This window comes from Xenia sp. Carnegie-2017, unplaced genomic scaffold, assembly GCF_021976095.1.
Source record: "Xenia sp. Carnegie-2017 unplaced genomic scaffold, XeniaSp_v1 HiC_scaffold_20, whole genome shotgun sequence".
In the NCBI taxonomy this organism is placed as follows: Eukaryota; Metazoa; Cnidaria; class Anthozoa; order Malacalcyonacea; family Xeniidae; genus Xenia; species Xenia sp. Carnegie-2017.
In genome coordinates, this window is record NW_025813483.1 from 8,671,266 (window position 1) to 8,687,481 (window position 16,216).

The following is a 16,216-nucleotide window of genomic DNA, read 5'->3' on the forward strand; positions in this document are numbered from 1 at the left end:
TTACATGATAATGGTTAGGATAAAATGCGGATACTGATGGCGGATGAGGGGATAAAACGAGGATAAGGGATAAGTTGGAGTGTCGAACACAGCTGGTCAAACTTGAGTAAAAGAAATATTATAAGTTTATGAAAGTATTTATTCTACGGTCATCATCATTAACACAAATAAACTTCATACGGTTTTTTTTCTCGAGGATTGTTGAATGTTTGGCAAACACAATTTATACATCCATTCAGGTCCGTTTCAAACGTCGCATTTTACATGAGCCGAATGCATTGAAGAAAAAAGAAAATGAGATAAAATGCCTCCTTATCCTTTGTTTTAAATGCATTAATCGGCTCATGTAAAATGCGACGTATGAAACAGGCCTTATTCAGCTATATTGCATACGTATCGAAACACGAGTCGAAAGCTCAATAAAAATCACTTAAAATCCGGAGAAACTTATCTTTTATGTATTAAATGCCTGGATTACAAATTTTCAAACTTACGTATATATATATATATATAAGTTTGAAAATTTGTAATCCAGGCATTTAATACATAAAAGATAAAAGTTTCTCCGGATATTAAGTGATTTTTATTGAGCTTTCGACTCGTTGCTTCGAGCCTTCATCAGAATGAGGATATTTATTTACACGTGCTTTTAACTTGGAGACGTTTAGAGCGTCTAATTGGATTAGTGGGAGGATTAATGTCATTGGATGGGGTGAAATGCGTTGCCATGGGTTTTGGTGTATTGTGAATATGATTGGTGTTAATAATATTAGAGTGTAGTGTTTTAGCTTTAGTGTTGTTTGTAGTTTTTTTGTCCTTTTTCTTTAGTTGTGAGTATATGATGGGTATGTCGATATGTCTGTTTATTGTGTCGTTGTCTTTATTGTACCAAGCTTCTTTAAATTCGCGTGCGTGTTTAGTCTGTGCGCGTCCGAGTACTTTAGTTTCTGTCCAGTCGAATGTGTGGTTGTTTCCGTGGGTATGTTCTGCTGGTAGTGAGTTCGGATCTCGTTTTATGGCGTTTTTGTGTTCTGTGAGTCTTGTTTCAATTTTCTTAGATGTTTGTCCTATGTATTGCTTTGAACAGTCTTTACATGGTATCATGTAGATCGCGTCAGTTGTATCATGAATTGTTGTTTTGTCTTTATGTTTGGTGAAACATGATTTGAGTTTTTATGTAGGTTTGTGGGCGACGTTAATATTAAATGGTCGAAGAAGTCTGGCAGTCATTTCTGATGTTCCGTTAATGTATGGTAATGTGACGATTTTTACTGTTTCGTCCGGTTTTTTGTTGCTTTTGTCGGTTTGTGTTTTGTTTTGTATTTTGTATATAGTTTAGTTTATGAAGTTTCTAGGGTAATTGTTTTTAATAAATGTGGAGTATAAGTAGTTGCGTTCTGTTTTTTTGGCTTCTTCCGTATTACAATGAGTGTTTATCCTGTTGAAAAGTGTTCGAATGCAGCTTATTTTGTGTTGTGTTGGATGATTGCTGTTGAAATCGAGTATTTGGTCCGAGTGGGTGGTTTTGCGGTATACTTGTGTGTTAAGTGTACCGTCATCTGTTCTGGTTAGTAGGATGTCGAGGAAGTTAAGTTGTTTGTCGTGCTCTTCGTCTTTAGTAAAGGTAATGTTCTTTGTGGTATTGTTTATGGTGTGTAGGATTTGTTCAGTTTTGTCTTTCTTGACTATGGCAAAGATGTCGTCGACATATCTTTTCCATAGTCTGATGTTTGTGTTTGTGACTGATTGTGTTTCGAGGTGTTGCATGACAGCTTCTGCGAGGAAGGTGGACAGTGGTGATCCCATTGGTGTGCCTGAAATTTGTCTGTAGTATGTGTTTTGGAAGGTGAATTCAGTGGAGAGGCAAAGGTTGAGTAAGTCTAGGAATAGTTTAGCAATTTCAATAGAAATACTTATTACTTCATCAAATGCCTTTTTTGGATAGTGGGCTCTGAACCATTATTGTAGCTTTAGTACAGCTGTTAATGACAAATTTCTTCACTTTGAATGATACAAATATGAAACTTTCTCACATTCTTACTATGCCTAGAAACACAAAATTTTGATATAGGGCCAGCCCATATTTTACATTTAAAACAAGTTCTGCGAATGTCGAGTTTGATGACGTCGTCGGTAGTAAAAAAAAAATAAAGTTCAAAGAAATCTGCAATTTCCCTGTATATTCTTATACAACAGCTAAAGATGATAGAAAAACTATATTACAACTTTTGCTTTTGAGCAATGCATTTTGAAATATTCTACATTAAAAGTGTTTTAAAAGTGCTGACTCAGCACTTTTGTTTAGTGTTATTGCTCTTTCTTTATTACATTGGAAAAGCGCCTAACCAAGAATAGTAATATTAAAATGATTTTAATGCCCTCATGTTATTGACAATCACCCCCACAATTACTCAAACGAGTACAAACTAAGTGTGCTTTGACGCATTTACAACGACTAGAACATGAACTTTTGCATTCGCAACGAATAAGTTCATAACAGGCATCTTTAACTTGAGGGAGATTTGTCCATATTGGTAACCAAGAATCTTCATCGCGGTACCAGCCCCAACCTGACGGAGTGGGAATAGCCTGCTCTTTCAAGCAGCACTGCCCCCAGAAAAATCCACCTTGCAACAATGCACGCTTGGTGTGCTGAAGCAACGCTTCTTGGGTTGGTGGAATGTTATCTAGTGTTCTGGACTTTTTGGCAAACAAGTCTTGTCTAGCTTCATTGACTCTGGTGAGATTGCTTGTATAAGAGGACCACATATCGCTCAATCACCTGCAACACATTATATGAATCATAATAGAAACCTTGTTTGATAGATAATACATGCCTTTGGCGGTTTCTGAATTACCTGCAAGGACGAACAATCAATCCTTTCTGGCAACAAATTTAGCTCTTGCAACGCTAATGTTAGCTCAGGAAATACATTCCATACATCCCATGCAGTTTTCTTTCCTCGACCTCCAAAAAAGGAAACAGTATCACACCCCGTAAAAGCGTGGAACAACGGTAGAACAGATGCCTTGTCAGATCCGATAGTCGATGCAATTGTATGCGCGGGAATATAACGCAAGTGCTTTCCTGTACCATAAAGAATCCATAATTCTTCTGCTTTGATGTTTTTCACAATTGAAATGGCCAGTATCAATACGTCAGTATCATTTGTTCTTACAACAATCCTCTGGTGGCCGCAGTTACTTGCATCTAACTCGTACACCATCAATTGCGTTTTCTTCCCTTTTAGGGAGGCACAAGACCTTTTCTTCAAATGTACTGTAAATTTATCTTCCTTCTGGAATCTGCTGGGAAATAACTTTCTGCGCTAAGAAATTGAAAAGATCCATTTTGTTGGCATCTACGCGCAGGAAGCCCTTCCAGTCAGTAGGGATACGTGCTGTCGATGTAACCTTGCGGCGTTGACCAAAGCCTCTCTTCTCCCGTGCGTTTTTTTTTTCAGCGAATCCTCTTTGTATACATCACACACTAAATCAATTCTTTTAGCTGATTGAAATTGCTTTAACACATAAGGAATGAAAGCAAACTGTGCGTACTCTTCGAACGTTTCCCAAGTTCCAGGTGAAATCATTTGAACAACAACAGCTCTGTCTAAAATAATAACATTGGGAGTTGGTGACTGAACTTTGGTAATGGGCTCGATACACTTTGTCAAGTCTGTTTTATTACCAGTACGCAAGCTTCCTGCTTGTGAGAGAGATGGTGGCCATGGTTGGTTCTCATGTTTAAAGATATCATCGAGATCACCACTTCGATTTTGACTGGCTATATACAATCTTGAAAATAAAGCACAGTCTAGTTTCAGAGTTTGTATATTTACTTTATCTTTTGACGAAACTCTTTTTCTTCCTGTTTTAAGCGTTGGCAGATTATTCTTTTTCAACGTTTCAGTAATACTCTTGCTTCTCTCAACAAATCCTTCTTTAACAAATGCTTGATATTGTTCTTCTCCAAGGGTTACAACATTCTTCACCGTATTAACAACGGAACTGTTCATCACGTCATTTGTGTGGATGGCAAATAGGTCTTCGCTCTCTTCTACACAAGGATTCCCCATCGCTTGAAAATTGAAGATGGCATTTGAGATATCTTTATAAAATTCTCTTTAAATGGATGGAGTTTGCTCATGGTGTAGCTGACTGTCTACATGTGTACTCATCTCGAATTCCCTAATTATTCGTGCAATTTCTGGATCTGCAATCATCCTTCTCCTTAAAGCTGAAAGGTTTTCGGTTAGTCCCACAGCACCACCTTCTCCCTTTACCACTGCATTAACTTGATCTAATGCTATAGCTGAAAACTGTTTCTTCGTTTTATGCACTACAAACGAGCCCTTGGAGAACTGGTTAAGGACGTCAGGATGTTTGAATGGAAGCTCCGACATATCACGGATATGAACAGAAAGCCATCCTGCATAATTAACATTGTCCAAAGCAAACATCCACGGGACAAGTTGCTTAATTGACTGGAAGTATAAGGTGAAATTAGCTTCTCTAAATGATCGCACTAGTTGTAAACAGAGTAATTCTAGTTCCAAAACTCTGGTCCAATACAGAAACTGTGGATGATCCTTTGACATATCTTCTTTCCAAATGTGGAATTCTTTAGCTTCTCCATTATCAACTTTCATGACATACTCCTTATAGGCATCTTGTTGTAGGTAGTAAAGACTGGCTTCTGTAACTTGATGGGCGCGTTTTGTTCTTGCCACATGATTGCAAGCGATGAATGACTGTACAACACTTTGGTTACCTATACCTGCTTTTGTCAAAATTTCGGTCCAGCCACTCCCATCAAGCCATTTTCCTAGAACTTTAAAAGCCATTATCTCAATGTGTAAGCCACCAAACATTACCACAAATTTATCTTCTCCATGACTGTTTACAAGAGTCCAATGAATTTGCTTGGCTAAAGCCAATAGGGGCTGGTCTACGGCGATAACTGGAGTCTGAGAGTAGTAGACATGACGAACAGCTGATTGAACAACATTCATTGAATGTAATATCATTGCAAATGAATGAGCATTCTCCCGAAACATTGGGAGAAGTGCAATGATTGCCGGTTCGTATGAGGTTGACGACGTTTTTGACGCTCGATATGCTGCCCATGGAAAAGTGTCGTCCTTACTCAGGTTTTCCTTTTGAACGAGATGTCGCACATGCTCAAGCCAGCCTTCCTCTAGATCTTGCCTTTGGTTGACGGTGGTAGATACAGTTTGCATAACGGTATGAAGTGGGAGGGGCATAAAGTTCGCCACATGTTAGAGTCACTGGTGGGACATTACAAAATGATGGTAGAAGCTGTGAAATTTTTTTGGAACTAGAAATAGACGAATCAAATAAGTCTACTTCTCTACTCTCACCATTTTCATGAACTGTTAGATGCTGCACGAGCGAAATTGCTGTACCGTGGCTTGTGCACTTGTGGAGCTGGGATTATGATCTATGTTTTCAACTGCTGCAGTTGTAAACAATCCTTTCCGTAACTTTGACGGACAAACAACGTCATCACTCTCGTACCTTGCTATTACTTTATTAGCAATGTCGGAAGAAACTGATAAAAGCCAATCGTACGAGATGCACAATCCCAACTTGAAAAAAGCGTCGATAAGTGATTTATCTCTCGTAGTTCCATGAATTTTGAGGGACGTGTATATTGGTACCGTACATTCTTTTTCTCTAGTGTGATGAGGTCTTGACGCTTCACGCTTGCGTGATGTGCAATTGAAGACAATAAGTTGAGAGATGGTTAAGCAAGCTTGATTTGGATCTCTTTTTGCCGGTTGTTTGTTTACAATGGCTCCTTTAAGTATCATATCTATAACAACTTTTAATGATGCTGGAACAAAATCCTTTTGACAATCTTCGGAGAATTTTCCGTTGAATATATTTGAAATATGTCTCTTCTTATAGTCATAGCCGCTCTTGCTAAATGCCATGCTTCCGAATCTTCTTCCTTTGCCCTTCTAAGAGCGTTTCCAATTTCATGTTTCAATACAAGTATAGTGTCTCTTCCTTGACTTTGATCAGTAAGATTGGGAAAAACAGTCAAGATTCTTTCCTTAAGTCTGGTAGTATTAATTGATCCACTTTCAACTCCTAATGCCTTCAACTTCATTTTAAAATGTGTTGTCAGCTCCGTCATCTTAAGCAAAGCTAAACAATCTGATTCTAGTCGTTCTTTAATATAAGCAATAAGTTCAGCAAACGCTAGCCCATCAAGACTTGGTCCTGAACGTTCAAAGTTTGTTGACGTCTCAGCCTTCATTGCCCTAGCTCGATTATAGAGAGAAATAAGACATTTAGGATGGTACTTTGCCTCCATTGCTACCATACCTCTTTTGCTATAAGTTGTCTGTCGTTTAGCAAAACAGCACATTCCCTAACCTTGCCGTCTATCTCAAGCGTTGAAGCTGCACGAAGGTTTGAAGAGTTGTCTGGTTTATCACAGAAAATGCACTCGTCCTTGGAAACTTCAGGGAAGTTTGCTCTTCTGGTTTTAACTGGACTTCCTTTTTCGATTTCAGATTAACTGGACTTCCTGTTCTTCGTCTGTCTTCTCCGCACTTAAACTTCTTTTCAGGGCACGTTGCAATTTTGTATTGTTGAAAAGATCCCTACATGACTTATGCCATGATGCTTGGCGTTCTTTCAGCGTTTCTTCTATTCCATTACCTCCATCGAGATCCCTTACGTCTAAATTCACCTGTAACATATCAATTTTAATAAATTCTTGCAGATTTTTCGCAAATGAGGAGTACCCAACTCATGCATCCTTTCTTTTTGAGTTTGATGGACATTGTAGACGATCTGCAATGTCTTTTTGACAAATTATGCATAGTTTCCAGTCCATGAGCTACATAATATTCTACGAGGGAAGCAGTTATTGACACTACACACGACACGTGCATGCTTTGTTGTGTTTACATCTCGATCAAAAAAGAAACTTCTAGATTAAATTGAACACGCAAATTATGCGCACGTTGTGTGGGATATTGCATTCTTTTTAGCTTAGCAAAAATTATCATAACTATGTTAGTTTCCCTTTAACATTTCTTTGTTTTAAGTACGTTTTGTAAGTTCTTTGTTTGTTTAGTTTCTTCTTCTTTTTTGTTGCAACGCGTGCGAACTTGAAACGCAATGAAAGAGTGAGTACTGCTAATGACGTAAAGGAAAGCTCGACTTATGTAATTACCGATAGTATAAATAACATGTAAATAATTAACTCTAATAGATAGCGTAAAAATACACCAGTGATGTACTTGTGTAGCTTGTTTAGATTGTAAAATAAAAGGTTCAAAACGAAGAGTGTTAGTGAACCAGCTGAGGAGCGGAATCCTCGACCACGTCATTACAATCTTAAAGCAAAGTTTTACAACAAGAACAAGTAAGGACATAACTAGGAGTTACACAGTTTGGAAACTGCTATTGCGTGTTTTCCATCATTTATCATCTCCCATAAACAATACAATAATGAATGGTAAAAATAAAAATACAGCAAGAAACCGCAACAACTTGTATACTTTGTCATTGCATAAAGACAAGCTAATTGTGTCATCTTTTATTTTCAAATTGTCATATAAATCAATTTATAGAAGTAGATGCAAGAAGTAACACTGTATGTATGTATAATTATGCTAATTTCAAAATGGAATAATTGGATGAACAGTTTTCAAAGCTCATTTTACAAAAATTTGCATATTGTCATTTAGAACTCGGCCAATAACAATTAAATCATGTTAACCGGAGCTTAAATGAAATTTTCAGAATTTCATTCACTTGGTTGCCAACAGCACAAGATCAACACATCCATCAATACAAATCGTTATATGGTGTCATATATGTATCTCTTAAGTCTCCCTGTGCTTCTTTGTTAGTATATCATATGTTTTCACCTGGATTCATGTTACTCAGTTGTTTTAGCGAGGAATCACTTTTATACACATACAAACTTGAATGGTACATACGAGTACATACGAGTACATACGAGTAACATACGAGTACATACGAGTAACATACGAGTACATACGAGTAACATACAAGTACATACGAGTAACATACGAGTACATACGAGTGACATACGACTATTTTCTGGTCAACAAATGAGAAACAACACAATTTCTTCAATACATTGATATTTGCGTTTATTTTTCCTTGTATTTGTGTGGACTTTGGGGCAACCATTTGATGGATTTAAATGCTGAAAGGTATTTTACTTTCATACTACATTCATTTGTATGTTTTAGTTGAATTTGTTATAGATATTTTGTCGATGCGATTTGCCAGTATTTGAGCGCTTTTGAAGCACTTTCACCTAGGAAATACATATTTATGAAAGCGATTATACATTCATTTTGACTCTGAAGATGACTACCGCTAAGGTTGTCGAAACGTCAGTTAACAACAACAAAACAGTCCGTCTCAGGACTATACGTAACAGTGCAACTCTCATTTAATTCAAATATATATAATGTACATTTATTTCATGTAGCACGTTTTGAAAGCATTATTTATACGTTGTTTATTTAATCGCTTTCATAAATATGTATTTCCTAGGTGAAAGTGTTTCAAAAAGCGCTCAAATACTGGCAAATCGCATCGACAAAATATCTATAACAAATTCAACTAAAACATACAAATGAATGTAGTATAAAAGTAAAATACCTTTTCAGCATTTAAATCCATCAAATGGTTGGCCCAAAGTCCACACAAATACAAGGAAAAATAAACGCAAATATCAATGTATTGAAGAAATTGTGTTGTTTCTCATTTGTTGACCAGAAAATAGTCGTATGTACTCGTATGTTACTCGTATGTACTTGTATGTTACTCGTATGTACTCGTATGTCACTCGTATGTACTCGTATGTTACTCGTATGTACTCGTATGTACTCGTGTGATGTTTTAGTCACGATCGTTTAATCATAGCATTCCAATTTCTATCCAATCGGCATGCACAAACGACGCACAGTTCACCTTATATGGAGGTGAGTGCTTCAATGCTCAATCGATTCTCGTCAGTCATACGTTTTCATCACAAAATTAAAAGATAAATTCCTTGCCATTTTGAATGAAAACATTTTTTTTGATTCTTTTAAATGTCTTGATTGTTTTGATTCTTTTGAGTTTTAAAATGCTTTTGATTAAAAGTATGATACGTTGTTTACTCCACCGAACAATCGTCCGCATGTTTACAAACGTAGAAACGGACTATATTATAAAACTGTAGTTTTGTTTCCATTATTTCCTTTATAACATTTTGATAGAACCTTTTTTCCGATGATTCTGTGCGACTGCGATAAAATGATGTATAGTTATCGCAAAGAGCAAACGTTTCATCATATTCATAATTCATATTTCATCGTTGAACTCGCACCATGCGTTTAAATTATTTTTGACGTTTTGTTAAATCCACACCGATATTTCAAGTAATAATAAAAGCTCTAACGAAAATAAATACATGCTTACACTATATTTTGCTCACCGTCTGACCATAGAGCGCAAGATAAAAAATGTGAACCGAGCTGGCTAAACACGACACGGTGAATCGATTTCATGTGTTTTTTGCCAAACGAGATATGTGTAATTGATGTCGGTAATCACTCGATTTTGGTATCTACTGTATAACGTTGTTTAGGCCGCATATCTATTCGGATTCCAGACATTTAAAATCAAAGAGAAACTGACAGGAGTTCCGAAAGGTTCTACCTTATTGTGATTGTTCTTCCCCCCTCATTCCGTAAAATTCCCCCCCGGAAATGTTAACAGACAGACACAAATCGAGATTTTACCTCTATATAGGTCGAGTAGAGGAATGGGCCGAGACATGTGAAGATTAGTGTGCTGCCACGCTGATGCGTGGCAGCAATAATAGATTACTTTATGGTTGGTCAGTGCGTATGGTTGGTCAGTGATTCACCGCATTGATCAAACAGCAGAGAGAAATTATTGCAACAAAGGGCTCGAACATTTAATTTTTGCTAAAATCCATAAACTTCATTCAATAAATTAAAATTTTATTGTAAGTAATCATGTCACAAACAGAACTTATTCTGACAAAAACCAGTTATAGTTAGTCTTAATGCCATTATTTAAATCGTAATACTTTACACAGTAAAATGTTTACCAAAAGGTGAAACACAGATACACCAGAAAACTTTTTTAAAACATTTGACAGGGGGAAACTGTGCCAAGCCAACACCAATCCAATTCACAAAAGCATTCAGGAAGCTTTTTTATGTTCACTTCTCACATCATCAATAAGCATCCATGCCAAATATATAAATAATCTCCTGATTGAATTTAAAAAGGCAGAAATAACAAAGTTAAGTCATGTGGACCATATGGCAGTATATGTTTTACAAATTGCTATTCAAGCACTCTATTGGTGGAGGCCAACATGCTGCTGCTTATGTTCCAACTTACTCAAAAAGTCATTCAAGCTTCACAAGTCACAACTGTGATGAATACAAAATATTTTGGCATCAGATGACTTTCATAGTGGCCATGCAGCATCGCTTGTGATAGTTTAAAACACATGGGTAGACAATTTTGGTGATTCGAATGTCCTGCAAACGTTGTTTGCAATATATAAACAAACTGGAGGATAATTTGATTTGTTACTTCTTTCAAATATCTTCAAGATTCTCTGCAGAATTCTTATATGATAAAATTAAAACTGACGACAAACCATATACCGAGTACGCATCTCGTCAGATACATATCTACTTTGTAAATATTCCGAATAAACCCTCATTTATCAAAACGGACGTCGAATTACTGATAAATTGTTGAGAGCTTGATGTGTTAACTGTATCCACACAAAAAATATTAAAAAAATGGGCAATCTATAGAAATATTTGGGTTTATTTGCCAAAAACCCATCCGTAGAACTATATATTATATTACGATCTGGCTGCACTCATCTGGCTGGAAACATGGCCGCCGTTTAAAATACCCGGATTGTAGAACTCAAAACAGGGGACACGAACATCAAAGCTTCCGACATCGAGTGATGCTTCTGTATGTATCTATTCTGTGACTTGGGACACAGGACGTGGGATTACACATTGTATGGATTGTATTATAGAGTCACCACAGTGCTCAAACCTATAAAGGTGAGCATTGCATATCGCGAACACGGTGAACGTCTCCATATGAGACTCTCTACACAACCCGACAGTGCTCAAATTACGCACGCGCAGTGAGCGTAGTGTCTATGGCGTGTATCACATTACATAACGTGTATCGACAAAAACTGCGCTCTGCGTTTCTTTCAAGATTTAGCCAAAATCTTTAATTATTCCTATAAAAATCTATTACACTTTGTTGCTGAAGTTTTTGTGATCGTTTTGATACAACTTTCGACTTTTGTGGTATAAAATTTGATATCAATTGATCAACTGGTAATATCACTATTATGTCTCGCCGAACAAAAAACAGTCTATCCACGCTTACAGATGCTGATATTAAAAGCTTGATTCTGAAATTTCCCAAAACAGATGAAACCAAAGAAAAAGATATTCCATCAGAAAGATCTCCCAAAGATAAGGGAAACAAGACGAAAGAAAATGAAAAGTGCACGGAACCTAATGATAATGAACCAAAATTACGGGCGCACGTGGTTGATGTTGAGAAATTTGTTTTAACGTTACCCAGCATAGACAAAATTGTTTCAAAAAAGTTAGACATCGACGATAATGCAAGTAAACTCGACCAAATCCTCACTCGTCTACGTATTTTAGAAGAAAAATCGAAAAACGATAACGAAAAAGCCGTCCTTCTAGTAGACAACGCGAAAATGGCAGCTGAGATTGACCATTTGAAATTTTCTATTAGCATGCTAAGAGAAGACAACAATCGAATCTTGTCTCTCCTTGATAACAATCAAAATGCTTGGATAGATGCCAATCGTAAGAATGAACCCAAGACCAACAAAAAAAACCCAACAACTAATCCTCTTCTAGCAGACTCTAAACCGACCACTGATGGTACTTTAACTCTGTCGAATACGTTTCAAGTTCTCGCCAATGAGAATATATGTCCCTCTCCGGAGAAAGAAAGTCAGATTCAGAATCAAATTGGTGAACATAGATCTTTCCACAAATCCAAATCGGTAGTGAATGTTTTGCTTATGAGCACTGCAAGCAAAAATTAGATCCTAGGTGTTCAAAAGGAATTTTTGTTGGATTTGACAGCGAAAGTCCAGCGTACTTAGTGTATTTCCCGAAAAGCAATAAGGTTTTAAGGTATAGAATTGTGAAGTTCATCCAGAAGAATGTTTGTGAGCGTCAAACACAGACAACTGAGATAGAAGATTTGGGATTGCCAGTTGAAAGCAAGGGCAGTACAAGGGAGTCAGAATCAATGCATGAAAAGACTCCGAATGTACATGATGCAAGTGAGGAGATTGATGTAAGTAAAGGTGAGAGTGAGATTGTAGCATGAAGAATCAAATAATAGTTCACGATTAGAAAACAATTTAAGATACCCGCAACGAGTTAGAAAAGCGCCAGACTACCTGAGTGACCATGCAAAAAGTATTCAAAGTGAGAATGAGCCACCTTTAGTGTATACTGATTATTGTTATAAGATCAGCGGATTTCCCCAATCATATGCTGAGGCTATGAACTCCGCCGATGCTAAGCATTGGAAAGCAGCGATGTTAGAAGAAATGAGTTCTCTTAAGAATAACGATACATTCAGCTTAACCACTTTACCAGAAGGTAGAAAAGCAATGGGGGGTAAATGGGTATACACCATTAAAGATATCCCAGGGAAAGCTAAGACATATAAAGCTAGATTTGTTGCAAAAGGGTATAGCCAAGTTAAAGGCATAGATTATTATGATACCTTTGCACTTACAGCAAACATGACTACTGTTCGTGTGTTAATGCAAGTCGCTGCCCAAAATGATTTGATTTTGCAACAAATGGATGTAAAGACAGCATACTTAAATGCACCCATAGACTGTGAGATATTTATTGAACAAGCAGAAGGTTTTGAAACCCCTTCCCTTAACTCAGAAGAGAAATTAGTTTATAAGTTAAACAAGTCACTGTATGGTTTAAAGCAATCAGGTCGAAATTGGAATGTTTTATTACATACACATCTCGTAGAGAATGGTTTCACTCAGAGCGAAGTAGATCACTGTCTTTATTTTAAGAGAGTTAATGAAAACTTAGTGATTATTCTTATTTGGGTCGATGATTTGATCATTGCGGCAAACTGTGAAAAATCTATGTCAGAAACTAAACAACTGTTAATACGTAGATTCCAAATGAAAGATCTTGGTAAACTTTCATACTTTCTTGGTATTAAGTTTGATCAAGGAAGAGGGTATGTTAAGATGAGTCAGAGAGATTACATTATAAGGTTGTTAGAGAGGTTTGGCATGGGTGAATGTAAACCTAGACACACACCATCAGAGCAAAAGATGGAATTTACCGGGAGAGCTTTGAGTGTGTTAGGCAATATCGTGAGTTGATTGGTAGTTTGATCTATGCAATGACGTGTACACGACCAGACATATGTTGGACGATTACCGTCCTATCTCAATATTTGGCTAAACCACTTAAGGAGCATTGGGTTGCCGCGAAGAATGTTCTGCGTTACTTGAAAGGTTCGTTAGATTATGAGATATGCTATCGAATGGGATGTCAGAATTTGAAGTTGATTGGTTATAGTGATGCTGATTGGGCTAGTTGTGCTGTTGATAGAAGAAGTGTTAGTGGATATTGTTTTAGTTTGTCAAAGGAAGGGCCTCTAATTTCATGGAAATCAAAGAAGCAGCAAACCATTGCGTTATCCTCTTGTGAATCAGAATATGTTGCGTTATCACTTGCTGTTCAAGAGGCATTGCATTTGGTCCAGTTGTTGGCCAAACTGATTGAGTTAGAAGACCCAGTCGAAATTTACGAAGACAACCAAGGAACAATAGCATTATCCAAGGATCCAGTTAGTAGACAAAGAACAAAGCATATTGATGTAAAATACCATTTCATTCGTTCGAATATTAATGCAGGAAATGTTGTGGTAAATTATTGTCCTACTGATGATATGGTAGCTGACATCTTCACTAAGCCAGTTACTCGTAACAAGTTAATGAACTTCAAAGAATTCATCTTTGGAAAATGAACTAATGACATTTATTATCATTTAAAGGAAAGCTATACTAGAACACTTATATAAACATTTATATAAATTTTATGTTATGTTGATCTCGAAGAAATTCCAAAGAAACTTTATGAAGTTATGAGATCAAGTGGGGGTGTTGGAGTCTGATCTCAAACTTCCTGAACTATCATGTAAATACTAATTAATTATTCCATGTGCTTCTCTTCTACCGCTACTCTGTAACATGGCGTATATTAAACTGTTGTTATATTGAATCGCTTTTATTATCCTCCATCATGTCAAGAGACGCACCGTCAACATTTTGCACTTATCTCAAGTCAGCAAGATATGGCCAAAATAAGCATTTTTTAGACTAAAATTATCGGACAAAAAAAGTGGAACGATTATCTGCAGTTTGTACCTCAAACATTGAGGCAGGTCTAACTATTGAAAAAGCAAATTCTATTAATGCAAGTAGCAATTTTTCATATGATCTTAACAAGGTTTCTAGCAAAAGGGGTTTTAAAATGGTTTTCATGAAAGTGGTTATATCACGAATTTTAGCCCCCCTTTTTTATTTGCTAAATCGAAAGACCTTGTTTCAGTGATTTTAAATCTGAAATTATAATTGAAATTGGATTGGTGAAAGTGATTTTACGGACGTTCAAAGTCACGATTTTCAGCATTTTTTTTGCGAACTTTTTGATCGGTATGCTAATGACTTGTGACGTAGAAAGTTGAACACATATATCAACATGGCGTATTCTACTAGTAATCTTAATAAGAAACACGGAGGAAAACGCTGTGTTGCTGGCGGACCAAATCAAATTAGTTGCGCCAATGATTCAAAAACCGAAGGAATGTCGATGCATCTGTTTCCTAAAAAAGAAACAGAGCCGCAAAGACATAGAAAATGGCTAAATTTTGTGCGTAAACATAGACCGGGTTTTGAGGCTTCCTCTACCTCGTGTCTGTGTTCTGCGCATTTTGAAGATTCTTGTTTTGACCTTAATTTGAGCGTGTAAGTCAAGCTCAAAAGAAGGTCGAAGATAGATGCTATCCCAACCATTGACGTGGCTGGGATTCCTGAACCATTACAGGACGAAATAACCGATCGAAAGCGAAGACAAGTAAGTTTACGCTTGTTTATGTTAATTTTTCTTTTGTCATATGTAAATTCGATATAAGTTTTGTAGATTATTCGACATACTCTCCATAAGCCATCGCTGAAGGAAACATGTTCTCTCAATGAGGAAGTACCATCTACTAGTGATGAAGCTGAGCATGTTTAAGTATGCACTGGGGAAGCAAACGATTCGCCATTTGAACGGCTTGCTATTTTCCATTTTTACATTTATGCTATGATTTAATTCCATATATTTTTTCTTTTGTCTTTTTTCCCAGACTGACATTGAAGAAAAGATATTCTTTCATTTAATTCTTTCAGCTTAACCTCTCAGTAGTTGCACCAATTTGTTTTATTGTTTACTCTTGTTTCAAACCATTAAACTGCATGTCAACTTATATAGTGCATCCATGTATCTCCTATTTGGTTTTCATCTAGGCATATTTCCTGACCATTCCAAACTCAGCAAAGAAGGTCAACAGTCTCTACAGTGCACAAGTTAAAGACTATTCCATCATCGCCCTCTGATGGTATGTAACCTGTTGTGTTACCACTTGGATATGCTTTCCGAATAAAGTGGTAAACACAAGCAGGTAAAGGCCGAGTATTCTCCCATCCCATAGACCCATAAAACCATCGCATCAACCATCTGTATGCCACAGCTCTCAAGTACCTGAAGTAAATAAAAAGTTGGACTAATTATTGTTGATGAAACAATGTTGATTATAACATTGTTTCTCATACAATTTACAATCTTACATATTTAATGATTGTGATGCTTGGCGGCGATAAACACGTCCATTCCTATCCCTCAATAGTGGCCCGACGTTTTCAAGGACAGCCTCATGAACTAAAGGCCCAAATTTGGCATGCTGTGTTATGCATGATATTTTCTCAATGCTGACATCGAATGTCATTTTCTGCAAAGCTGGTCCTATTTCCTTACAGCATCTG

The 16,216-nt window shown here is 36.8% G+C and overlaps 1 protein-coding gene across 1 annotated transcript; it reads left to right on the top strand.

Moving 5' to 3' along the window:
* The first annotated feature begins 13,527 nt into the window (after window positions 1–13,527).
* LOC124441643 (secreted RxLR effector protein 161-like) lies at window positions 13,528–14,157 on the top strand. The gene has a single exon (XM_046992106.1). It carries the CDS (start codon window positions 13,528–13,530, stop codon window positions 14,155–14,157), a length of 630 nt encoding a protein of 209 aa, XP_046848062.1.
* The last annotated feature ends 2,059 nt before the right edge of the window (window positions 14,158–16,216 follow it).